General features: G+C 43.8%; 1 protein-coding gene across 2 annotated transcripts; it reads left to right on the top strand.

Annotated features, from left to right (window-relative positions):
* Positions 1-58: 58 nt before the first annotated feature.
* Positions 59-19,018, top strand: BHMT (betaine--homocysteine S-methyltransferase). 2 transcript variants are annotated; one of them, XM_015072094.3, is made up of 8 exons: positions 59-274; positions 1,664-1,796; positions 8,247-8,365; positions 9,311-9,502; positions 9,862-10,009; positions 13,365-13,547; positions 14,938-15,166; positions 16,893-19,018. In XM_015072094.3, the coding sequence occupies exons 1-8, from the start codon at positions 242-244 to the stop codon at positions 17,077-17,079; spliced, it is 1,224 nt and encodes a 407-aa protein (XP_014927580.1). In that variant the 5' UTR covers positions 59-241; the 3' UTR covers positions 17,080-19,018. The 2 variants fall into 2 exon arrangements, with proteins under 2 accessions (XP_014927580.1, XP_014927581.1); XM_015072095.3 differs by lacking the exon at positions 59-274 and adding an exon at positions 612-867.
* The last annotated feature ends 8,278 nt before the right edge of the window (positions 19,019-27,296 follow it).

A 27,296-nucleotide genomic window follows, 5' to 3' on the forward strand; every position in this document is an offset into this window, starting at 1 on the left:
TCCTCTCCTCCACAGGGCAAGTTCCCAGCGAGCCGCGGGACTCAATAAAAAAGCTGGGGGGGGCGTGTTCCCATGCGCAAGGCCCGCGTTGGACGCGCCAAGGCTGGGGAAACCCACCCCGCGCCCAGAACAGGATATAAAGAGCCTGGCTGCGGCGGTGGGGCAGCTCCCGGTTTCGCGCGGGGTAAAGCTCCCTTCGTCTGTCCGCATCCGTGCCTACTATCCACCGGACACCTCGAAAATGGCACCCGTTGGGGGCAAAAAGACCAAGAAGGTGAGTCTACAGGGGACCCGAGGGCGCTCTCCATCCCAGCGGTGGCTCTGAGGCTCGACCCACCGGCCCCGCGCCCCAGCGTCAGGAAGTGCAGAGGGGTCCCCAGAGCCCGGCTGTGACCAAAAGGTGCTCTCAGAATCTCTCGGGCGGGACCCCAACGTGCCTCTGAGCTCCCCCCAACATCCCTGCCCATATCCAGAGCGCGCCCTAGATCTACGTGACCCGGGGGGACACCCCCAGAGCTCCAAGACTCCCAACGTTTTCTGAGTCCCGCACCAGAGCACTACCTTAGAGGTGTGGCTCCTAGACCCACAGGCACGACTTTTCTTCCCGACAGCGGCGGGACTAGGGAGCTCCTGGTGGCTTCCGGCTCCCCTGGCCACCCCGCGTCACTGCCCGCGCCGCTGGGCGCGCCCCTCTGCGCCCTGCGTGGGCAGGCGAGGGAGGCGCGCGGCCGCAGCTGTCAGACCGTTTCGTGCCCGCGCCTCGACGGGTGCAGCGGGGCCCCGGGGCCGCCTACCTGCCGCGTTTTGGGGCACGCAGCCGTCCGGGTCCCGCCGCAGCCCCAAGGCTCACGCGTTGGGTGGGCCATGGTAAGTTTGCACCCGCAGTTTGATTTCTGCGATCACAATAAAATGAACCATTCAAGCCTCGGGGAAAAAAATGGGCACAGGGACTGTAAGATATTGAGTAAGGGCTGTTAAAAAGATTGAAAAACCAAAACCCAGCAACTCCACCGCCTGATTAACAAGCCTATCTCTTTCCTAGTTGGGATGAGCGTTCCAGTACAGACTGTCTGCCTTGGGCTAGTTTGGGGAGTGGTGGGGGAGGGGTGGATGGATAGATGGGTGGAGGAACAGACGGACTGTGGGACTATGGTTGGGGCTGGAGGGAGGAAGCAATATACTTGACCCTTGGGTGTCAAAGTACCCTGCCCCCGCCTGGCTGACAGAGGGCCCCAGGGACTGACAAGACAGATGGGGCCAGGCCAACTGTAGGGGCTGTTAGAATAAAACTAGCTTTCACCATATTAAGAATGTGTGCTTAAGTATTCATTTGAGGCTTTACAATAAAATATTTTCACTTAATCCTTCTGTAGATATTTCTTCAAAGATAACATCCTCCCACCACATTCTTCAAAACTCTTATTGTGTTCTGAAAGACCCTCACCCCTAGCACATGTATACACATATTTTCATATTTTCATTATATGAGCATTCTGGTTGTTTGCCTTAGAGTCATGAATTTATAAATACATGTACTTTCTGTGAATTCTAAAGAAATCATACTTCTCAAGAATACCATAGCAAAAGTACTAAAAATAGAAAATTGTCTCAAACTCAAGTAACTCCCTTCCTTCGCCCCCCCAACCCCCATCTGTAATTTTAGGGCATCCTAGAACGTTTAAATGCTGGAGAAGTTGTGATTGGAGATGGAGGGTTTGTCTTTGCACTGGAGAAGAGGGGCTATGTGAAGGCAGGCCCCTGGACCCCAGAAGCCACAGTGGAACACCCAGAGGCAGGTTGGTGCATATAGCTCTCTTCTAAGTTCTCATAAAAGAATGCGACATCGACCAGTGTAGGAGCATGCCATCAAACACAGACATTCGTGGCACATTGTCCAACATTCATTATTGCCTGCTGGGCACTGTGCTAGGCATGTAAGTACAGAGTCACAGGTTGGATGATCGCAATGGCCCTTCCTGTGGCTGTCACCTGTGTTTGCCTCTTGGTTCCTGCCCCTCGCACTAGGTGAGTGTAGAACCTGGCTCACTGCTTTCCTCTCTGCCCTTCCCTCCCTCACCACTTGGGGTGACTTCAGTGTCCATGCAGATGATCTGTCCAGAACTCTTCCTGTTAGTGCCTTGATCTCATCTCCAGTTGAATGTTTCCTCCACCCTCCACCTCAGCAATGCAGTCCTAGACCTTGCCATCACCCCTAGCTGTCTACTTTGGAAATCTCAATTACAAGGGCCCCATTTTCTAACCACCACCTTCTTTCTGTCTTTCCTGCTGACTCTAATTCTCCCACTCCTCAGCCTCACCAAGATTCTCAGTCCTTCATCCCTTCCATGTTAGCATTTATTATCTATTCTGTCCCCATGTGTTCATCCCCCCTCCTTACCCACTTTAAGTTCCATGGCACAGCATCACTCACTGTCTGGGAGATAAGCCCTCCTCCATTGTACGTTTGCCAACTAGTTAAATGCATTATATACTAGCCCCATCCTATTTAAGTTCAACTATCTACCTGCCCTGCACCCATACCCATGTACCTTATTCTCACTTTACTCTTTTGACCACAGATCTCTTACAGGGAGATGCAAAGAGGGGAGGTGAGATGGAACATGAGGGAGATAATGCTGTCTTACAAGGCTTCTGCATCAACCTAAAGCACGGAGGAAGCATTCATTTATTTTTTTTAATGTGTATTTATTTATTTTGAGAGAGAGAGCAGAGGAGGGTCAGAGAGACAGAGAGAGAGAGAGAGAGAGAGAGAGAGAGAGAAAAGGAACCCCAAGCAGGCTCCACACTGTCAGCACAGAGCCCAATGCGAGGCTCCATCCTCAGAACCGTGAAATCATGACCTGAGCCAAAATCAAGAGTCAAACACTTAACCAACTGAGCCACTCAGGTGCCCCAAACATTAATCTTTAAAAGAGAGAAATGGGCCACTTCTGCAGTCCCAGAGAGTTCAGGGAGGAATTTGGGTTTTTAAGGTTATGAGTGAATCCACCCATATGTCTTCACCCCAATCTCAGGGTCCTATGTCTTCCTGATCAGACCCTGACTTTGGCAGTAGAAGCCTTCTGTGGTTGATGATTCAACCTCTCTGACTCTCTGCTCCCTGTATAATTTAGTCCTGGGCCAGATCCTCAGCTTTTCTGCTTGCTATAGCTACAAAAGGTGTTTCTTTATATACCACCCAGGAGATCCTCAGACTTTCAGACGTTGTCTTAAACTGGTGATGAATCACCCTTAACCTTTCATTGCCTTTCTCCAGTATGTTGGTGGTACCCAACAATAGCCATCCGATTCTAAAGTCTTTATAATTACTACTTCCTCTGAACCTCTCAAATATTTGAGATAGTGCACCTGCTAGTACATTCCCTTCTAAGGGCATCTCATTCTAGTTCACCACAGGTGAAAGTTTTTAAACAATTGTACCCCTAGAGCATGCTGGGAACTCTGCCACCCATGATGAGCTAGGTACTCGTTACCAGCTGGCCAGAAGTGGAGATTTGTGCTCAGGAGTTTTAATGAGGAGTGCATTTATGAAATAACACTTCTAAGGGAGTGAGGGAAGCAGGAATGGGCAGAGGGAGGAATTACACTATAATGCAGTTGTAACAGAGGCTTTGGCCAATTCCTCAGGAAGCTCTGGAGTTGGACAGGTGCTTCAGAGTACTCCCAAATTGAGACCAGGGAGCTGGATCTTTGTTCTCTCCTTACCAATAGACCAAGCTTTGCATGCGAATTATCAACCCTCTCCTCTTCTAGGAGAGAGCTTAGCCCCTGGGCAAAGAAGCACCCTTTGGCTTAGGGCACTTCCTAGAGAAGGTCTCAGAGGACAGCTATCGGTAGTCAACACTGTGAAAGAAGTGGACTCTTTCAGAGGAAACTGGAGGAAAATTTCTTGTGAATATCATATAGATTGAACAGTTGTCTTCAATGTTTATTAAAGAGCATATTTCAGTGAACTCAGTGATAAGGGATAGAAACTAACAAAGCATATAAACTGAGAGACAGTACAGCTTTACAATTAAGCATACCGATTTTGGATTCAGGCTAATTGAATCAAATTTTGACAGCCACTAGGCTGTGTGACCTTGGGGAAATCACTTAGCTTCTCTGGGACTCAGATTCCTCTTCTATAAAACTGAGATAATATTGACATCTACTTCAAAGGTTATAAGAATTAAATAAGTTGTATATAAAGTCTTTAAAATAGTGCCTGATGCATGTCAAACACTACAAGTATTAACTATTATTAAATTCATTGTTTCTTCTCTTGATAATATCTTATATAATATCTAGATAATAACTTCTCTATTTCTGCTAGAGAAGTATAGAAATTTTGTGTTCAAATCACACTCTCCTGAAATAGTATTCAAAGGAAGAGAGCTATAGTCACACTGTTAAACCCAGCAAATATACACAACTTTCATATTTCCAAATAAATGTAGAAATAATGCTGTGTTCTACCCCTGAAGGAAGGAAGAAAGAAAGGAAGGAAGGAAGAAGGAAGGGAGGGAGGAATTCAGTAGGCTCGGGAAGCTAAAACAGCAGTAGTCCTCAAATTTTTATTGTACCAGCAGTCAGTTAAAAATTATAGGTTCCCAGCCTCCACTTAGACATTTGGATCTATTAGGTCTGTGAGTGGATCCAGGAACCTGCATATTTATAATTGTCCCCAGGTGATAGCAAGGTGAACCATGCTTTGGGAAGCATTGCCATTAAAGGGTTTTAAGGAACACAATGGAATAATTAAGATACAAGAATAAGGTTTTAAAATATATCTATGGTCTGTTTCTTTTTTTTTTTTTTAATGTTTATTTTTAAGAGAGAGAGAGAGAGAGACAGAGTGTGAGCAGGGGCAGGGCAGAGAGAGAGGGAGACACAGAATCTGAGGCAGGCTCCACACTCTGAGCTGTCAGCAGGGCTCGAACCCACCAACCATGAGATCATGACCTGAGCTGAAGAAGTCAGACGCTTAAACGAGTGAACCACCCAGGCGCCCCTCTATGGTTTGTTTCTTAAGGTCAGCTTGCTGGGTTAAACTCAATGAAATATTTCTTGAGCCAAGCTGATATTAATGATAAGCTACCTTTGTGCAAACTCTGCCATGTAAATAAAATAAGGCTTTTATTTAAACCACAAGCTTTGAGGGGCGCCTAGATGGCTCAGTTGGTTAAATGTCGACTTTGGCTCAGGTCATGATCTTATGGTTTGTGAGTTTGAGCTGCATGTCCAGCTCTGTGCTGACAGCTCAGAGCCTGGAGCCTGCTTCGGATTCTGTGTCTCCCTCTCTCTCTTCCCCTTCCCTGCTCACATTCTGTCTCTCTCAAAAATAAATAAACATTAAAAAAATTTTTTTAAACCACAAGCTTCAATTTTATAAGTCACATTTTTTTTTAAGTTATGCATTAGAGGAGTTCGAGAGAAACTGTTCTGATATTGATTTTACTTTTATTAGTGCAGAAACAACATGTTTATCACTTGGCCCTCTGTTTCTTGAGTTTTTTTGTCTTATTTTAAGTGGACTAATTCTCCTACTAAAGTCTATGCCAAAAATTGTGGTTCTTGTACCCAGTGGAATTAGCAAAGAATTCAGCAAAGAATTAAGGTTTGCTGGATCTGGAGTGGTATAGGGAATCTGAATCCGTATTAATTGCCCCCATGTGAGTCTAAGTGGGGTTACACTTTTGAGAAGCTCTGCAGCTTTAAGAAGCATAGAAGAATATCAAATTGATTAAGAGCAAGGAGTTGGGTCACTGCCTTCTGGCAAAATCTAACAAAAGAGTATAAAACGCAGTGTAAAATATACATATACACAATTTGCCCGCTATTCCAGGGTTTTTTTTTTAAATTATTAAAAAAAATTTTTTTTGTAATGTTTATTTATTTTTGAGAGAGACAGAGACAGAATGCGAGTGGGTTAGGGGCAGAGAGAGAGGGAGACACAGAATCCGAAGCAGGCTCCAGGCTCCGAGCTGTCAGCACAGAGCCTGACGCGGGGCTTGAACTCACGAGCTGTGAGATCATGACCTGAGCCGAAGTTGGACGCTCAACCGACTGAGCCACCCACGCGCCCCTAGATATGGTTTTTAAACAGAGTTTCTAAAAATCCACCCAAGGACCCCCTGGGTAGATTTCCCAATTATAAGCCATCTCATCCTAGTGTATGGGAAACCCCATCTATAGGCCCTTCACCCTGCTCCAACCACAGCAGCTCTGTGTTTGATTAATAAACGGGGACTGTGTATGAAGTGTTGTTAATTGGTGCCTTTTGCTAATTAAAACAATTTTTAGTGGCGCCTGGGTGGCTAAGTCGCTTAAGTCTCCAACTCTTGGTTTCAGTTCAGGTCGTGATCTCACAGTTGGTGGGTTCAATCTGCACATGGAGCCCTGCCCGTCTGGCTCCACACTGACAGCACGGAGCCTGCTTGGGATTCTCTCGCTCTCAGAATAAATAAACTTCAAAAAACAAAAAAGAAAAACAAAACAAGTTTGAAGTTTCCTCATTTAGGCAAGCTTCTAAGTTCCCACTCAGGACTAGAGTTTCCAGGCTTAGAAACCCATTTTCTGAAATTCAAAAGCTTTTTTGCTTCACTTTCTTGCTCACTGAAAAACAAAACTGAGCTTCCTATGTTCTCTGCCCTCTACTAGGTAGCTAGAATGCAAAGACACCAGACTCCTCTTCCATAAAGGGCTAAGGGCTCCAGTGTCCTAATAATTTCCTAGCCTCTAATGTAGTCCCAGACCTTTTGACTTTTAACCTTCTTACTTTTAAAGGCCTCTGAAATGTCAAAATAGATTTCAGGGGCTGACACAGGATTGCTGACTTCTTACTTTGCCCAGTTGATTCTCCTGACAAAAACGAACACCTGTGAAGTCTCACTATCATTTTATAAAAACAGCATTTTGGGGCACCTGGATGGCTCAGTCAATTGAGCATCCAACTCTTGATTTTGGCTCAGGTCACGATCCCTGGGCCATGGGATTGAGCCCCACATTGGGGCTCCATGCTGAGTGTGGAGCCTGCTTAAGATTCTCTCTGCCCCTCTCCCTGGCTCACACTCTCTCTAAGATAAACAAATAGGGTTGCCTGGGTAGGTGTCAGTTGAGTGTCCAACTTTGGCCCAGGTCATGATCTCGTGGTTCATGGTTCTTGAGTTCAGGTACCACGTCCGGCTTATTGCTGTCACTGGAGCCCGCTTCAGACCCTCCACCCTCTCCCCTCTGTCTGCCCTCACCCCCCTGTGCACTCTCTATCTCAAAAATAAAATATCAGCTTAATAAATAAATAAATAAATAAATAAATAAAATAGAGCATTTTCCCAGTCCTAGTCTTTATTTCCCAAAATAAAGTAGAGCATTTTGGTGGTTTTCAACAAAACTGCAGATAAGAATCAGTTGGAGAAACACACACACAAAATCTATGCCCTGCCCCCATGCTGATTAAATTAGAATATTTGCGAATTTGGCCCTAGCATCCATTGTTTTTAAAAAGCTTGCAGAGTGTCTAATGGGGAACCAGAATTTAGGACTACTATTTAAAGCAAAGGTAGTTCCTTAAAATGAGTTTATTTGATCAAATGTGGGTGGGAGCCCCATATTTTCTTTAGCCTGTAAAAACTATTCATCCACAGACCTATGCTTGGGAACCTTGCTCCAATTCTTAGTCCACCCCACTACCAAAATTATCTTTCAAAAACAGTGAACTAATAACATCACTCAATTGCTTACAAACTGCTGGTGTTTCCCCGAACCTGTGGTCTGCAGCCCAGACTCCTTAGGATGATGTTCTAGGCCCTTGGTACTCTGTCAGCCAGCCCACCTCTCCACCTGCCTCTCCTACTACTTCTCTTATACATCCTCAACTCCAGCTTCTCAGACTACGTGCTGCACCCCCAAATGCCAAGCCTAGTCCTGCCTCCTTTTTGTTCAAGCCCTTACCTCTGTAGGGAATGCCTTTCCCCACCTTCTCTGCCCAGCAAAAATGTTCAAATGATGATTCCTCCCTTGTGGGATCTCCCTCTTCCCTTCACCCCACGTGCATGGTAGAAATAATCTCTTCTTCTTAACGAGAGACCCCAGAGCTACCTCTCATTAGCCCCCAGCATGCACCAATGCCCAGCAACCAGGAATGTGAGCAGATGTTTTCACATCTGTTTATATGATAGCCTTTTGAGAACATCACGGGTGATAAACTGATAGTAATTAATACCTCTCCTCATTTAATCTCCCAGTTCGCCAGCTTCATCGAGAGTTCCTCAGAGCTGGATCCAATGTCATGCAAACCTTCACCTTTTATGCAAGTGAAGACAAGCTGGAGAACAGGGGAAACTATGTTGCAGAGAAAATATCCGTGAGTAAAACCATACATGGCATTTTTAGAAGGGCCTAGTAGACACGTGTCATCACAGAAGTTCTTGTAGAGAAAAATGTTGCGCCGCTTCAGGGTTTTTAGATAATACAGAAATGAGATATGTGTGAACAACTCTTCTAGGTTTTAGCTGGAGTCCTCAAAATTGACAGAAAAGCATTTAATGAAGCAGGTCAAAGAAGGGGGTGGTTAATGATGAGCGATTCTCTCAGTCTCCTAAGTTGCTGAGAGGGTAACCTAACCAATTCTTACACCCTTGAAGGTTTTTAATGTGGCACAGTGTAGGGGAAGGGTCAAAGGCACAAGGGGGCAGTGACCCTGGAATCTTCCTGGCTCAGCTATAATCAACCTTGTTGTGTTGGGCAAACCATTCAACTATGCCATCAAAGCGACAACTTCTTGATCCCTAAAATGAAAAAGAAGTTCCAACATTCCATGAGTCTGTGTGACTTACAGCACCGGGGTTTAGTGAAGACAAGTGTTAATTTTTAATGCCTACGTAATTAGAAAATACCTTGTGATTATCTGTTAATTAAGAAAATACATAATGACAAAAAGTCATGAATTCTGTCATCATTTTAATGATGGCATCATCAACATCGTCATCACCACTATTTGCTAGGTATTTCTCTAAGTGCAGCTTAGGCATTAGAAGATACCAGGTCCTTTGATTTAAGATTTTTACCCTCTCCCAGATCATTGGTATGTAATATCCTATATGCTATCATTGGATTTATTGTTTTCATTACTACTATTGGTGTTGTTACTGCAAATTGCTCAACTTGGTAATATGAACTATTCTGTCCCTGTTATTTTCTAGAATAAAATCTCTATTGTAACATACAACTGAGATGTGGATATTTGAATAATAATTTGGTTTTAACTTCACATGAAAATGTTGATATATCATATAATCATCCATTTTAGGGGCAGAAAGTCAATGAAGCTGCTTGTGACATTGCCCGGCAAGTGGCTGATGAGGGAGACGCTTTGGTGGCAGGAGGTGTGAGCCAGACGCCTTCGTACCTTAGTTGCAAGAGTGAAGCTGAAGTTAAGAAAGTATTTCAGCAACAGTTAGAGGTCTTTTTGAAGAAGAACGTGGATTTCTTGATTGCAGAGGTAAACGAAGATATCACCAAAGATGAGACATAGACGCTTAGTACATTTTCTCTACCTTTTGCTTTCATGGGGAGCAGGTGAGATTAGGTGCCAATCATGGCTAGCAATATTCAGTATTAAAATCTTTTTTCCAATTTAAGCTTTCTAGTGAATTTGATTCACTTAATCTAATAAAGTGTTCTTCAAACCTTTTGACTGCAATTCACAGTCATCAACCGTCTGTGGCATTTAAAAAATGCTAATGGGTCACACTCAAAATGTGAAGACGATTCAACTAGTGATAATTATTAAGCAGTAGAATACGTTTTCTAACTGGGGAGAAACAAGATTAAAAGTACGTCAACCTGATCTTATTTCAGTATTTTGAACATGTGGAAGAGGCTGTGTGGGCAGTCGAAACCTTGAAAGCATCCGGGAAACCTGTGGCAGCTACCATGTGCATCGGCCCAGAGGGAGATTTGCATGGCGTCAGCCCCGGAGAGTGTGCAGTGCGCCTTGTTAAAGCAGGTGATGACGCGTTTTGACCAGTTTGCAATTAGTGAGTCTTTTAAAATTACGTAAGGGACACCTGGGTGGCTCAGTTGGTTATGAGTTCTACTTCCTATGAGTTCTACTTCCGCTCAGGTCGTGATCTCACTGTGCGGTTCCTGGGTTGGAGCCCGCATGAGCCTCTGGGCTTTGAGCCCGCAAAGCCTGCTTCGGATCCCCTGCCTCCCTCTCTCCCTGCCCCTCCCCCAAACTGGCTTTCACATGCACATTCTTTCTTGCTCTCAAAAAATAAAATAAACAAATAATAAAATTACATACAAATGTAGGTCCACCTGTTAGTCCTATATACTACTTTTGCTTAAAGGAAAACTAAAAATTTGCTCTTCTAGGAGTATTGATAATAATATTGAGTCCAAAAGAGAAAAAAGTAAAATAAAGTAAAAAGTACACACACCAGCCTTTTCAAAGGGGCCACTAGACCTACACTGAAGGTTTAATACCTAGAAATGAGAAGAATTTCAGTAAATCAAAAGCATTAGAAAAATATGTTTTATTTTAAACCTAAATTGAGGCCTTTAAACATATACAAAAAGCAAAGCATATCAGACTTAAAAGTTCAGTTGTTTTCTTTGCCAGAGTTTTTCCATTTTCATAAATTACTGATATGCTTCGCTTTTTGTAATCGGTACAATGAACTTAAAATAATTTGGTATGAAATACTGACTAACTTATCTTTTTCAATAATTTCCATTCCTAACATTGGGTTTCATTTCAATTAGGGAAAACTCACAAAATGTTTTCAAAGCTGCCTCACTTTATTATTTTTTTTAATGTTTATCTTTGAGAGAGAGAGAGAGAAGGCAGGCGACCTGGGGAGGGGCAGAGAGAATCCAAAGCAGGCTCCAGGCTCTGAGCTGTCAGCACAGGGCCCGATGTGGGGCTTGAAGCCACGAACCGCCAGACCATGACCCAGGCCGAAGTCGGACACCCAACCCACTGAGCCACCCATGAGCCCCTCAAAGCTGCCTCATTTTAAATGCAAGGCATAGCTCAGGGTCAGTGGAAGAGTCCAACTCACTCTGAGGAACAGAGACACTATGTTTGGCCATGTTTCATTTCTGATTTTTATCCAACTCCTGATATTTCATAAAAGTCACTTCATACTTGTCATTAACAATAACAATTATTTAGATTTAGGAATGAGGCTATATAATCCTAAATTTTGGGGGGGAAATGTAACAATGGGGGGGAGGAGAAGCATGTTAACTTGTTTCAAAAAGATCAGAAGAGGCTTTCATGACCCCTATTGTTAATTGGCAGAGATTCGTGGCCTGCGTCTAATTCTTCCCCCACCATTCCATTCAAGGTAGGTGGCCACGGTGCTTGACATCACTGTGCCACTTATTTCGTTTGTGTATCGCTTTAATGTCTGACTCACTAGACTGTAAGGTCAAAGAAGGCAGAGACTGTGTCTGTCTGGCTCAGCACTGAGTGCCCTGTGCCTAGGACAGCACCTGGCACAAAATAGGTCCTTAATTAATATCAGCCTAATAACTCCAGTCCATCTTCCAATGTTAGCTCAAATTCTACCTCCACATCCCCATACATCACCACACATACCCCAAGTAAACACTCCCTCCTCTCAGCAACTAGAACACTTTCTACTTACACCACTCATTTGGAATATCCTCAGTCAGCATCTTCTAATCTGTGAGAACATTATTAGGGTTCTGTAGTGAAATATATTTAGAAAGTGCTGTGTTAAACCAAGTCACACAGGTCCCTTCACTACAGAATTTCTCAGAGCCTTAGTGCTCGCTTAGGCGGTGCATATACTAAAATTGGAAAAATACACAGAATTTCTCAGAGCCTTTGATATGTTTGTGTATAGCAGCAGTCTCCAAGAAGGGGATATAGTAAACAGCTACTTCCTCACAAGTGATCATAGAGCTTTGTTTTCAGGGAGCAAACCTAAGGAAGCCCTTTGTGTCAAACCTTATGAAACCCTTGGTGTCAGGGACCATGTCCTATATTTATATTTCTCTATAATCCCTTAAAAGGACCCTTATACCTAATAGATATCCAAGAGGTAACCAACATAGGATTAATTCATTAGAGTAATGAAGTCAAACAAGGAAAGAGAAACTCTGGCAGCAGAATATCCAAAAGATGAAGAAGAAGAAGAAGAAGAAGAAGAAGAAGAAGAAGAAGAAGAAGAAGAAGAAGAAGGGGAGGGGGAGGAGGAGGGAGGAGGGAAGAGGAGGGAGGAGGAGGAGGAGGAAGAGGAGGAGGAGGAGAAAGAGGAGAAGGAGAAGGAAAAGAAGCAGCAGAAAGAAAGAAAGAAAGAAAGAAAGAAAGAAAGAAAGAAAGAAGAAAGTAAAGGTAGTCAAGATCCAAGTGAAGATATTAAGTAAGCTGTTGAATATTTAAGTCTGGGACCCAAAGGAGAGGTCACGGTTAGAGAGCGAAATTTGGAGAGTTCTGGATATAGATCATACTGAAAGCCCTGGGACTGGAAAGGAAATGTAGGAGAAGAAAAGATGGCCCACTGGGATCCTAGGACATTGCAAGATTGAAAGGTTCAACCTTGAGGGGGTCGGCACCTAACGCCCAAAGAAAGCAACCAGTGAGGTAGGAACACCACTGAGAGAGCATGAGAAGCCAAGGGGAGTGTTGATGAAGGAGGGGATGGCCCACTAGGATGATGCTGCCCGGACATTGCATCAGATGAGAACAGAGGGACAACAACTGGATTTGGTAAGATCAAGGTCACTGGTGCTCTTGGACAAAAAACTGATTCAGAGAAATAACAGGAGGGAGGATTGGAACAAGAATGAAGGAGCAAACTGCAGACCCAGCCCAGTGAAAACCACTGAGATGCTTGCCCCTGAACACTGGATGCCGTGGCTTGTGGCATCAGCTTAGCTGCTCCCAGAATCTGGATTAGTGATATTTTTAAATTGGCCTGATGAAAGGGAACACTGATCCTCAAGTGAGTGGTATGGTAACCACGAGCTGGGAGTGTTAAAAAATTATTGTGTCAAGATTGAAAAGTTGACTTCTAAAATTTGTAGTTAAAAAAAAAAAAACAACCTTTAGTAATGATTTTTTGGAAAAAAGATGGACAGCCAAGTGTACATAAATGACACTTCAGTTGTAACAGATTCTTCACAACACTTTTCCCAGAAAGCCCTTGCTGCCTGTTAGTAATCATTCCCACGCAGAGATAAGCTAGGTTCGCAAGGAAGCAAGAATCAAAGGCTGTATTTGTAATTCACTGTTTCAAATAAAAGCTCCTTGATTAAGAGAGGAGAGTTGGGGCCACCGGTTATCTGATGAATCCCTAAAGCTCAGTTGTTCTTCCCGCTTGCAGGAGCTTCCATCGTTGGTGTGAACTGCCATTTTGACCCCACAATTAGTTTACAAACAGTGAAGCTCATGAAAGAAGGCTTGGAGGCTGCCCAACTGAAAGCCCACCTGATGAGTCAGCCCTTGGCCTACCACACTCCTGACTGCAACAAGCAGGGATTTATTGATCTACCAGAATTCCCCTTTGGTAAGACAGACATTTTATAAATTATCTCAATGTCTTGATGTTTGACAAATTCCAAATCTATAGCCATAGAGCTTTGTCACAGCAAAGAAATGGCAGCATATCTCATCTCTTGCCCTCAGTGTCTCTACCTGCAGCCAAAAGCCCTTTGATATTTGACCACAGTAGAAGGAAAAGATGGAACCGACAAGCAAAAAAGATCTCTGAACCTTTTAACTGTAGGCTGGTAAAAAGGATGCCCTTCCGGGTGTGATCAGCAAAGACTTTGGTTCTGGTTCCAGCTCTGTCGCCGAGTTATGTAACCTTAGCAAAACCACTTAGTTCTAAACCTTAATTTTCTCATCAGAAAAATTAAAAGGATAGACCGGTTTATGTCCAAGTTACTTTTCCCCTGTTCTTGAGGGCAAGGAGAAGATACCATCACTAGGTTACTGTATAACAACTTTGAATGAAAAGGCTGAGCAGATGCAGGGAGGGAATACTTGGCAGTCTAGGAAAAGGGGTCAAGCATGTGTGGGAAGTCGGGTGTGTCCACCTGAAAATCCAGCCAGAGAGATCACCAGGGCCAGAGTTTGGCCAGCTTCTACTCCATTCTAAGGTCCTTAGATACTATATTTTATAGGGACCCTCAGAGAAGTAAGGTATTATAACATAATCCATCTAGAAGAACCATGGATAAAGAATGGCAAAGCATCTGTGTTATTGGCATAGAACAAATTATCGCAAAATTTAGTGCCTTTAAACAACAAATAGTTATTATATCTCAGAGTTTCTGTGGGTCATGAATTTGGGAGCAGCCTAGCTGGATAGTTTTTGCTCAGCATCCCTTATGAGGCTGCAGTCCAGATACTGGTCAGGTTTGTAGTCCTCTGAAGACCTGATGAGAGGTAGGGAATCTACTTCCAAGCTCCCTTTGTTGGCTGTTGGGAATAGGTGTTAGTGTCTTGCTGTTCTATTAAACAGAACTAGAGGCCTCAGTTCCTTAAATTATTGGCCTTTCCACTGTGATGCTTGAGTGTTCTCACAACATGCAGTTGTTCAAAGAGAACAAGAGAGATTGAGGCAGAAACCGTAATGCCTTGTATAACCTAACCTCAGAAGTCACCAACCATGCCTTCTGACCTATTCTATTGGTCTCTCAGACCAACCTGATATGAGAGGGGACTACACAGGGTAAAAACATAAGAGGGCAGGAATCATTGGGAACCATCTTGAAGGTTGGCTATCACAGCATTTAAAAATGGGCATGTAAACGCCAATTAGCTAATAATTTTAAAAAATAAAGAAGTGAATGTTAACAACTTACTTAATTCAGTTCTTGAAAATTACATACTTATTATAGCTGTTTATTTTGAATATTTTTTTAAAAAAAGAATTCACTCCATTACTACAGGACTGGAGCCCAGAGTTGCAACAAGATGGGACATTCAGAAATATGCCAGAGAGGCCTACAAGCTGGGGGTCAGATACATTGGTGGGTGCTGTGGATTTGAGCCCTACCATATCCGGGCGATTGCAGAAGAGCTGGCCCCAGAAAGGGGATTTTTGCCGCCAGCTTCAGAAAAGCATGGCAGCTGGGGAAGTGGTTTGGATATGCACACCAAACCATGGATTAGAGCCAGGTAAGAACCTTTAAACTGTATTTGCCAAACCAAACTCATTTGGATTATGAGTATGTCCAAGTGAGGTCACAACAAAGAGTATAGATAATTTGCTGCATGATGATAAATAATGTTATCCTCCTTCAATTCTTTCATAGACATGTTTATAAAATAGCCTATGTAGTGATCTCTGGCTTTAGAATATAAATAATATAAATTGCAATGAAGTGTGATTTCATGTTCTGGGCTAGAACCATGTGGTAGACACTGAACAACATTTAACCGATTGGTTGTTAAGATTTAAGTATAAGTTAGGACACCTGGGTGACTCAGTCCATTGGACATGTGACTCTTGGTTTTAGCTCATCTCATGGTTTGTGAGTTCAAGCCCTGTGCTGAGCCTCGCATTAAGCCCCACGTAGGGCTCCATGCTAAAAGCATGGAGTCTGCTTGGGATCCTCCTCTGCCTCTCTCTCTGCCCTTCCCCTGCTCACTCATGCTCTCTCTCTCTCTCAAAATAAATAAACGTAAAAAGTGTTTTAGTAAAAAGATTTAAGTATAAATTAAATGTAAAAAATATTAAGTGCTTGTTCTGTGCCAACCACAATCTTGGAGCTGGGAATACAGTGGAGAATAAAATAGGTCTTTGCCCTCAGAGCTTACACCCCAGTGGGGGAGATGAACCCTAAACAAATATTTTACATTGGGCAATGTGCAAGGCACTGGGAAAATACACATGAAAAGCTGGCTAGAGAATCTCAGTCTACTGGAGAAAATGGGTAAGAAAGCCAATGTATTATACTGCAGTAACTGCTTTGGTAGAGGCACAGATTTAGAAAGTGACAAGAGAAAGGAATGGCCATTTCTGCCAAATAGAAAGATATTTTAGAGGAAGGGATTTTGGGGCGCTGTATTTTGAAGGGCTAAGTAGCCACGAGATAAAGAAGAGGGTGGGGGACAAGTACCAAGCAGAGGGGCAGTTCCACTCCATTCAGCTGATATTGACTGTATACAACTATGTCAAGACACGGGTGTGGACACTGAAGTAGCAAGAACAAGGCACAAGCCTGTCCCCAAGGAGTTAACAGACTAGTAGGTAGAGAGACAAACAGGTGAGTTCAAGTTGGCTTAGCAAGTTCAAGTTGGCTTACCAAGTTCAAGTATGAAGATATGCACAAGTGCTATGGGGTCTGAGCTAATGGCCCAGGAGGGCAAAAGGCAGAGGAGGGCGAATGAAGAATTTCTTTTTTATTTTTTAAATGTCTATTGATTTATTTTGAGAGAGAAGACAAACAGGGTAGGGAGGTAGTGAAGGAGGGCAGGGGTGGGGGGGGGTTGGGGGAGAGAGAGAGGGGGAGGGAGAGGGAGAGAGAGAGAGAGAGAGAGAGAGAGAGAGAGAGAGAGAGAGAAAAGAGAGGATCCCAAGCAGGCTCCATGCCAGAGGGTGGAGCCCCACACGGGGCTTGATCTCACAGTTGTGAGATCATGACCTGAGCAGAAATCAAGAGTAGGACGCTTAACCAACTGAGCCACCCAGGCACCCCATTTGTATGCATATATTTAAAAAAATAATTTCAAAGTAATTTTAGCCTATAGAGCCTTAAAAAAATTGTAGTTCAGATTAATAAATGTGTTTTAATGGACATACTCTCAAGAGTCCAAAGACTGCTCTGTGGAGGTATATTCTAGCTCAGTGACATAGATACAGATGCTCAGGAAGGAGTCTAATGTGTGTTTGTTCACCCAGGGCCAGGAAGGAATACTGGGAGAATCTTCGGATAGCCTCGGGCAGGCCATACAACCCTTCAATGTCAAAGCCTGATGCCTGGGGGGTGACCAAAGGAACAGCTGAGCTGATGCAGCAGAAAGAAGCCACCAGTGAGCAGCAGCTCAGAGAGCTCTTTGAAAAACAGAAATTCAAATCTGCACAGTAACCTCAGTGGAAACCATCTTTAGTGACTTTTATGTTTGGGCCACAGTTCCCCCAAATCAGGAAAAGACGGTTTAAAAGCAATGCTTATGTTAATGCTAGGCTACACATAAAACTGGTAGGAGCTGAACAACACAGAACTATAAATAGCACTTGACGATTTTAAAAGTATCGTTTAGAAATTTACTTGCAAGCAAAATAAATAAGAAGTACATCTTAAACAGTTTCCCTTATACCATATATAGGGTATTAGGGAAATCACTGTGGCCAAGGAAAAGTTATTCAGATATTCATTCCTACTTCAAGAAGTTTGCATTCTAGTAAGGAGAATGAGACAGGAGCTGTCATGACAGATAAAGTGCTATAGGGAAGTGACTTCCAAGTCCTTTTGAACATGACCCTTAGTAAGAAACAAAAGTTTTCGAATAACCCAGTAAAGCACATACTATACAACCAATGAAATAAAATGTGAGATCCATTTTGGCATTTTCTATTCTATTCCTTTCCATCCTATCTCACTGATAAAACATGCTAGTTGCGACACTACAAATTGATTTTATGACCCATTAGTGGGTTTTGACCCACGGTTTGAAAAACAACTGTTATGGAACACTTGAGATATGGGGACTTTGCTAGTTCTTTAAGTTTGTTCTTAGCAAATCACTCATGTGGGACCTGATCAATAAGTATCAAAAGACCAGAATCCTGCTCTCAGAGTTCCAGAGTTGTTCTCTCTCTTTCCTGACCCATTTCTACTGCTAAAAAATGTATAGACCAATGGGGAGGGGAAAGGAGGCATCAGTATCTAGATTTTCTCCATCGTGCTCAAAAATGGATCCACCTAAATGCCTTCAGTCAGTAAGGCTGAGGAACAGTGAGCTTGTATTACATCGGTTGCTTTAAAAAAAGTATAATAGGGGCACCTGGGTGGTTCAGTCAGTTGAGCATCTGACTTCAGCTCAAGTCATGATCTCACGGTTCGTGGGTTCAAGCCCCTCAACCGGCTGTGTGCTGACAGCTCAGAGCCTGGAGCCTGCTTCAGATTCTGTGTCTCCCTCTCTCTCTGTCCCTCCCTTGCTGGTGCTCTGTCTCTCTCTCTCTCTCTCTCCCAAAAATAAATGAATATTAAAAAAATTTTTGTAAGTATAATCAAGAAAAAATAGGGATTCTCCAAACTCTTATTGAAGTTGCCTAGATTGAGAACTATGATATTTTTACATGATAACATCTACTCTCCCATGAGACCTCCCGCCTGAAGATGCAAGACATTAGCATAAATATGGCTATTCTCAATGTATGAAAAGTTCATGCTGCTTTCTACACATTCTTGGGTTAGGTGTTTTGAAATGTAATTTCTTCAGCTATTAAAAAAGAAGAGCAGTGAGACTACCTTGATTCTTATTTTCATTCTCTAATTTGCTTAAGTTTTACATGAAATTTCTATACATCAGTTTATTCATCTATTTAAAAAAAAATAACAACCTTCCTACTTCACAAGTATTTGAGTTTTAAAGGAGAAGGCAGCAGTATTTAAGGGGAAAGAAATTTCCGGAATTTTCTTGCTAAGATAATTAGTAATCCATCCTTATCTTCCAGTGCATAGAAATAAAGCCAAAGGAATATGGCTTTCAGAGGCTGCATGTGGTTGAGGTGAAATAAAAGGAGAATGAATGTCATTTAAAAAAAAAAAAAGTTGCTATCTACCATTTCTCACAAATCAGGTTTGGTATCTCATACTTCATTCATAGATGATAGAAACTTCTATTCAACTTACTGTTCTATTATAGTATAAGATAGATGACCCTTTAGTACTCTTTTCAGAACTTTATTGCCACACAAAACATTATAATCTCTAATCATTCTTATATCCTTTGATTTAAAAAATATTTTCCTCAAAAGGAACTATACTGGTTGTGCTTGAATAGAACTATATGCCAACACTGCCTCCTAGCGGCATAGTTCCTATACTGAAAAATTTTTTTTGAAATTCAACCCCTGCACCAATTAGTTTTATTTCCTAAAATCTTGCTCATTAAAAGGAAGGCTTGTTTAATACCTAGGAGTTTCTTCAAGTTAAATTTAAAGACATTTCTCACTGGTAAAGGTATTTTTATGGAATCAGCCAGAGGGACCCTAAAGATCAGGAGTCCAAACTCTCCCTTTTAAGGATAAGATACCTAAGGTAGGATGCCAAGTCAGAAAGGACTTCTTGCTAGTCCCAGACTGCTGAGAAAGACGGTTTTAGCTTGGATCGGTGGTCGGAGGAGGGTGGAACCAGGACATACAGCTCACAAAATTAGGCAGTCCATCCTCCAACCCAGAAATAAAGATCCTTGCATTACTCACAGCCAATGTAAACTCACTGAATATATGGTTTGCAGTTTATGGCCCTACACTTCTTTACACTGCAGCAAAGTGACTTTGGGTAAGGAAGCCCTGGGAAAAGGGACCCATAATGGAGACAGAAATGGACGGGAAAGAATCAAAAGCTTCGGTTTCCAACTTCTCCAGAGGGGGGCAGCAGGTCACCAGCAGGGAAGGCCTGAGGAGCCCTAGTTTGAAGTGAAGTTATTGCATCAGAATAAACGAGCACGACATGGCAGAGGTATCTTGAGCCCCGTTTTTTGTTTTGGTCAGTTTTTTCCTAAGATGCATGGATCTTTGAATCCCATCCAGCCACAACTCACCCAGCAAAGAAAGCCTTACATGTGTCCATTTCCCCCCAAGATCGTTCTTTTTCCCGGCTCGCACATAGCTTGGCTGAAATCATTACAGACTGTTTTCCCAAACAGCCGCCCGTTAGTCAGGGAGTAGTATGCCTGACAGTTCTGATAAACAACAGAATTAGAGAAAGCCAAGGCCCAGCACTTCTGAACACCTTCAGGAACAACTTCATGTTAGTGTTTGAACAGAAAACCTGAAATGCGGCCACATATGAGGACTTCTCACAGACGGTGGCAGGAAGGGCAGGGTCATTTGGTGAAAATTGGTGGGAGTGTGGTCAGGGAAAGGAATAGACAAAACGCTTCAGTTTTAGGGCAGCTGGAGGCATTCTGTGGGCCTTGGATAAAGGAGGAAATCAAGGGGATGGAAAGCAGAGACAGATGTCATCATTCGTGCGGCTGTGAGCTATAGAAATAATGCCGCTTTGAGCACAGCAAAATCAAACCGGTTGATTTACAGGCCACTAAATCAGAGGCACAATAATTTTAACACGTGGTTTGACATATTTGTGAAAGTCCCTATGTAAATTTTTGCAAGGAGATTTCATGGGAAACATTTAGCTTATTTTTAACCAAAATTTATTTCCCCAAATGCCTATAATATTTTTAGTAGTCATCACTTACATGCAATTTATAAATTATTCCTGTTTGTTCCTTCACACAGGTTCAGTGTGACCTCTATTTGGCCCCTTTTTGTGGTTATTTGCTCCAATTTACTACACAGCCTTTAAAGGAAAAAGCTGAAAATCTCTGAAAATAGTTCAAACTTTTCCCCCAATTCATCCTGGCCATTCTTCCAATTATTCTGACTTAATGAGATTTTACTGTTCTTTGGAAAGGTTAATGTCTCAACATGTGAATTTGCTTAGTGGAATTCAGCCATCTCCCCCAAAACACTAGTGCAATGTAGCAGAAAAAGCAATGAATAAATTTGGAATCAGGAGCTTGGGGTACAAGGCTTGCTTGGCCCCTGTCACACTGTACACCATTGGAGAAATCACCTCACTCCTCTGACCTTCAATTTTCTCATCAATAAGATGACAAATCTCTACCACCTCACAAAGAAAAACCCCACAATTTTATTTTTGTAACTTGATGGTATAGATAAGCAACAGCCTCATCATTGTGAACAAATATTTACCGAGTGCCACTTGGTCGTGTGCTTCCAGCAGACTTAACTGTTAATTAATTATTCCCCTGGCTACACAGACAGCAGACTAAAACAAGTAACACTGTTGAGAGGGCAGGGAAAATGTTATTAGCCTAGACTCGGTCTGGCACTGGGAAATGAAAAATGTCATTCCTTCCCACAGGTACTGCATCCTAGGGAGATTCGGGTCTGTGGTTTTTCATATTATGAACTGCTTCTGTTTTCAGGACTCAGAGTTCTTTGTAGGTTTCCATAAGCTGTGGAAGTTCTAGAAACTGTTAAGTCAATAATTCTTGTTTAGAGTCTTTCCTCTACCTAAAAAGGAAGAGAACTGCCTTCTCACATGTTATAATCAAGTGGTGGAGTTGGGGAGCTAGAAGCCTCAGAACTTTTTCCTTCCATAAAGCCATTTTCAGAAGCTTGATGGCTCCTAGATTTAGATATCCAGATGGAACCATTCCCAAGAACATGTATTTGACATCAGCCTGACAGTTAGACCCAGGCCAGTCCCTCACCTGGGCCCTGGGCCTTGAACCCTGGGCCCCTACCCATGGTTGTCCAGGAAGATGCCCCAAAACTGGACCTGGTGACCAGAGATGCCCTCCCCCTAAATTTTTAAGTCCGTCTGTAGTGGCTAAGACTGGTCAGGGCCAGCTGAGCCATCCAGGAGGGGGGTGCCCCAAGCCTGAACAGGTCAACATGGGACCTGGTCCTTGTTTCTTCCCTGTTGGGTGCCCAGTGATCCTCTGTACCCCTCTTCATACTTCCACCCCACTCCTGGAGCACCCAAGTCCCTCAAGAGGTCTGGGACTCTTTTTTGGCCCCAGTTCCAGCAGTGGCACCTGGGGACAGGATGCTCCCACTGGCAGATGCAGTGTTAATGTCCCAGAGTCAAGTGAGATGGGCTGGCCAGTATAGTGCTAACACTGATTTTGTATGACTCATATCAGACACAGGACAAGTTCAGGGCTCTGGGCCATCAAAGATCTCTCCCAACCCTTGATTTGAGCAGCCTACAGGGGCCCCATGTTGGCTCTCACTTGTTGGGGTTCCCACCTCAGCACTAGCCACACTGCACAGAAGCCAAGAACATCAGAGGTGGCAATGGCTGTTCATCACCCTGTGCATCCTTCTGCAGACATTGCCACTTCCCCCAGCCCAACTCAGCTCTCCACAGGCTCTGCCACAAAGGTCAGACCTCCAAGAGGGGTGGCCATGCCTCATCCTCTGAGGGTTTTCCAGAAATTGTTTCGCAATGTCAACAGGCTATTTCCATCAATGTCCTCTGGCATCTTTATGAACATGGTGCTGTCCTAGTCTCCCAACTTGGTATTAAGTCATGCCAGACAAGGGATGGACATCCCTTCAGTGAATGGAACCTTTCTTCCAGCTCTGGCTACTGGTGCATGTGTATTGAAGGCAGGAACACAGTCAAGATGGAAAGCAATTACATTCTGGGAAGGAAGTTTACACCCTAATAACATGTTTGCAAGATGTACTCCTTTACATTTACGCTTTAAAATTCCCACCAGCAAATTTATCGTAAAATGAATTATCATTCACATGTTTCCCCATATTCTGGGGAAGACATGCACTTGTGGTCATCCGCAAAGCACAGGAGTCATCTCTGAGGGTCACGGAAGCCAGTATCCCTAGGCTGCACTGTGGGTGACATGGCATCAAGAAGACTAATGAGATCGGCATTAACCAAATGGTATTAGGGAACTGCAGACACAAGATCTATATTGTTTCAATACAAAGAGTTTCCAAAGAACCGTAGCATTGAGAGTAATACTACCAGGCTATCTCTTTCTCCTGATGGAAAATACGAAAGGTAGCACATTTGACAATAATGAACTAGAAGAGACGGTCCCTGTTCCTCAACAGTAGGAGATGGTGGTACTCTTTGCATACACTAGTCGGACAAGGAGCAAATACAGACGTGCCTCTTTTCAACCCACTATTCTAAATCACATGGCAGATCACCACACCTCACATAGGCTCATGAATTTTTATTTTATTTTTTTAAACTTTTAAGTTATTTTGAGAGAGAGAGAGAGAGAGCACATGTGCAAGTGGGGGAGAGGCAGAGAGAGAGAGAGAGTGGGAGAGAAAGAATCCCAAGCAGGCTCCACGCCATCCACGTGGGGCTCAATTTCATAAACCATGGGATGTATGACCTGAGCCAAAATCAAGGGTCAGACTCTTAACTGACGGAACCACCAAGGTGCCCCAAGCTCATGAATTTTTAAATACATTTTTAAATCAAATACATTGTTTAAATCAAATTACTTATATAGACAGGTGTTCCATAAAATGATTTCCCAGAGCCCTCTACACCCTAGGGGGAGCCCAGCTTGTGGTGGGGACAAGGTCCTGCTCTTCCCTTGTTCACCTAAACTTGCCCCTGCCACAGTATCTTCCATCTTAAAACATGGTGGCTCCAATCTTCCAGTTGCCCAAGCCAAGATCTTGGAGTCATCCTTCACTTCTCTCTCTCTCTCTCACATTCATTTTCAATCCATCAACACAATCTGTCAGATCTACTCAAAATACTGTATATCCAAAATCTGACCCCTTCCTTCCTTCCTTCCTCCTCCCTCTCTCCCTCCCTACCTCCCTTCCTCCCTACTTCCCTTCCTCCCTCCCTTCCTTCCTTCCTTCCTTCCTTCCTTCCTTCCTTCCTTCCATTACTCCCTGGACCAAGCAACCATCACACAAGTGTCTCCAGAAGTCACTCTGCTTCCTCAGATCTATTCTTCGTGGAGTATCCTTGGTGATGCTTTTAAAAACTAAGCAGATGGGGCACCTGGGTGGCTCAGGTGGTTAAGCGTCTGACTTTGGCTCAGGTCATGATATCACAGTTTGTGGGTTCGAGCCCTGCATCCAGCTCTGTGCTGTCAGCCTGGAGCCTGCTTTGGATTCTGTGTCTCCCTTTCTCTCTGCCCCTCCCCTGCTCACACTGTCTCTGTCTCTGTCTCTCTCTCTCTCTCTCAAAAATAAACATTTAAAAAATAAAAAATAAATAAAATAAAAACTAAGCAGATCATGTCCCTCCTCAATTCAAAACCTTCCCGTTGCTTAGACACTGAGTTACTTGTGTTGCTCCCTGCCCTAGCTGCAAGGCCTATGAGAGGGCGTGGCACACCTAAGGGGTTCAACAAATATGTATTGAATGACTGTGTGGGAAAGTATATAAAAAGACACTGCTTCCATAGAGACACAAAGGACGACTGGAAAGCCAGGGACGGGTGAGAGTGAAGCATGGTGCCCCAAGGAAAAGTTTTTGTCAAAAAAAGATCATGCAGCTCTTTTTACCTCCTCAAAGGTCCTGACAGCAGTCTCCAGGTCTGAAGGATGGTATTGGGGGATTCATTATACCATTCTCTTTTCTTGAGTATTCTGGAATTTTTCATAATAAAAAAAAAATTAAGGGGGTGCCTGGGTGGCTCAGTCGATTAAGCATCCAACTCTGGATCTCAGCTCAGGTCTTGATCTCATGGTCATGAGTTCAAGCCCCGCATTGAGCCCCATGCTGGGTGAGAAGCCTACTTTAAAAAAAAAAAAAAAAGAAATGAAAAATAAAAATAAATAAAATAAATGATACAATTTTAAAAATTAAGGAAGCAAAAAATCTCGGGGCCAAGAAGGCAATATATATGTATGAAGGAGCTCATTTAAAACTTAATGGTGGGATCTGGGGTAAACTGGAGACCATAGACTCTACATAAAGACGTTCAAATTCAAATTTTTTCCCAAACCTTAGTGTGGTCTAAACAAAATGAGCCTGAATTCAGCCAGTTTGTGACCCTTGTGTGGCCCAGGCTGAGTCACACATCCTAAACAATCTATTCAGTCACAATTCTGTATAATCTTACACAGAAATCCTCAGTCATCTGGAAAACAGTGATCCCCTCAATAGTATTGAAGAATCAGGCTCTTTTCCAGGACCTCACTTCTACTTCAGCTCTGTCTTATGACAACTGTTCATTTCCCTACTGTGAGATCATGGAAAATATATACTGGTCTCTGCCCCCAGCTTCTGGCGGTGCAGAACTCCTGAAACCTTTGGAATTTCCTAAATGATAAGAGCACTAGGAGCATTTTTTTTTTTTTTTGAGAGAGAGAGAGAGAGAGAGAGAGAGAGCATGGGAGAGACAGAGAGAGAGGGAGAAAGTCCCAAGCAGGCTCTGCACTGACAGAGCCCCAATGTGGGGCTCAAACCCACAAATTGTGAGATCATAACCTGAGCCGAAATCAAGTTGGCTGCTTAACCAACCGAGTCACCCAGGCACCCCTCTTTTGTTCTATTGATGTGGGCTTCTGGATGGGGGGCTGATCACCAGAAAGACAAAGTCTTGATTAGAATCTGGACATTTTCAACCCCGTTACCCAGCCTCCACCCTAGAAAAAGGGGCTGGAAATGGAGTTCATGATTGATCTATGCCTACATGATGAAGCCTCCATAAAATCCCCATGGCACAGGGTTCAAAGAGCTTAGAGGTGGAAGAACACATCCACCAGGAGGGTGACAGACCCCAACTCCACGGGAACAGAAACTCCTACGCTTGAGACCCTCCCAGACCTAGCCCTCTATTTTGCTTCATCTGACTGTTCATCTGTATCCTTTATCATATCCTTTAGCAAAGTGGTAAACACGAGTGAGTGTTTCCCTGAGTTCTGTGAGCCACTCACGCAAATTAATTGAACTTGAGGAGGGGGTGATGGCTACCTCTGATTTATAACCCATGGGTCAGAAGCACAGGTGACAACTTGGATTTGCTATTGGCATCTGAAAGAAGTGGGGGGGGGGGTGGACAGTCTTGTAGGACTGAGCCCCTTACCCTGTGTGACCTGACACTACCTGCCTGCGGAGTGCGTTACATTGTAGGACACCCAACTGGTGTCACAGAGAACTGCTTGGTGTGGGGGAGCGCCCCCCCCAATCTGTTGGCCAGAAATGAAGTGTTTTGTGTGAGTAGTGGAGACACACAGAAAAGGGAGACCCACAGGTGGAAAACAGTTTTCCTATACACCAACCTTCTCCTAAACTGCCTGCAGGGAAGGGGTTAGCTACTGCTCCTCGAAACTCCCCCTGGCAACTTCCAAACATCACTTTCTTTTTTTTTTTTTTTTTTTTAATGTTCATTTTTGAGAGAGATGGAGTGGGCACAAGGGGGGTGGAGGGGCAGAGAGAAAGGGAGACAGAGGATCCTAAGCAGGCTCTGTGCTGACAGCAGAGAGTTGATGCGGGACTCAAACCCCTAAACCGTGAGATCATGACCTGCTCTGAATGCTTAACCGACCCCCAACCGTCACTTGGCCACCCAAAAAGCCTCTTCTTTGCGGCTCGTGTCATCCAAACACCCATCTTCCTCCCATCCCTATCCTTTTCAATCTTCTACCCCCGGTCAGCAAGAGCGTGAACCCCTCCTCACACGCTGTCTCTGCACCCACAGCCTCGGGTCAGTACCCCAGAAAGTGATAAGCACCCACCAACGTGACCCAGCCCGCAGCTTCACCTCCTTGTGCTTCAAGGAGACCGCCACTCTGAGCCACACCAGACACTCGTTATTACCATCAATCTGACATCCCACCCTCAGAACCGCCTCCCTTCTGAATCCAGGTCTCAGTCCCACATCTGGGAATCTCCAATACCGTGACCTTTCCTTCCCTTTTCAATCTGCCAGTGCCTACTTACCTTCATTTCTTCAACATACACTGCTGTTTTGCAACCTTCATTAAATATTAGTAAGTTGCCTTAATGACCTCAGAAGCACTGGGGAAGAGACTCAACTCGCAAAGCTTTGAAAGCTCCGCAGCTGATTCCAATGACAGCCAAGTGGAGAGAACCTCTGAATGCTCTACACCCTGGGCCTCATGGGCCATCACTTTAACGGCTCCCCCACCGTCCACCTTCACCTCCTCATTCTCTTCTTTACCACTGTGCTCCCTGAAAAGCCCAGCCTTGGAGCAACCCCACTGCACACTTTCTTTATTCCTACACAGAAGCTGCTGACTTCTCCTGGAGGAAAAATCAGGAAGCTGTCAGCTGTCTCTGGAGAGCGAGTCTCACATAAGGCACTAACATGGTGGGATTTGAAGTTTCAAGAAAGATTCGTTCCTCTGGGACACACATTGACTTCTGTAGGCAATAATCTTACCAAATGCATGTCATGCATAGAATTAATTTATTTCATGTGGTGCCTGGGTGGCTTAAGCTTCTGTCTTTGGCTCAGGTCATGATCTCACGACTGGTGGGTTCGAGACCCACGACAGCCTCTGTGCTGACAGCTCAGAGCCTGGAGCCTGCTTCGGAGTCTGTGTCTCCATCTCTCTATGCTCCTC

The sequence above is a fragment of the Acinonyx jubatus genome, chromosome A1, assembly GCF_027475565.1.
Source record: "Acinonyx jubatus isolate Ajub_Pintada_27869175 chromosome A1, VMU_Ajub_asm_v1.0, whole genome shotgun sequence".
Taxonomy (NCBI): Eukaryota; Metazoa; Chordata; class Mammalia; order Carnivora; family Felidae; genus Acinonyx; species Acinonyx jubatus.

Bases quoted from the DNA above. Each gene is read 5' to 3' on its own strand.
- BHMT (XM_015072094.3), top strand. From the start codon at position 242: ATGGCACCCGTTGGGGGCAAAAAGACCAAGAAG. The intron at 8,366-9,310 runs GTGAGTAAAACC...CATCCATTTTAG, and splicing joins ATGTTGCAGAGAAAATATCC to GGGCAGAAAGTCAATGAAGC. The intron at 10,010-13,364 runs GTGATGACGCGT...TCCCGCTTGCAG, and splicing joins AGTGCGCCTTGTTAAAGCAG to GAGCTTCCATCGTTGGTGTG.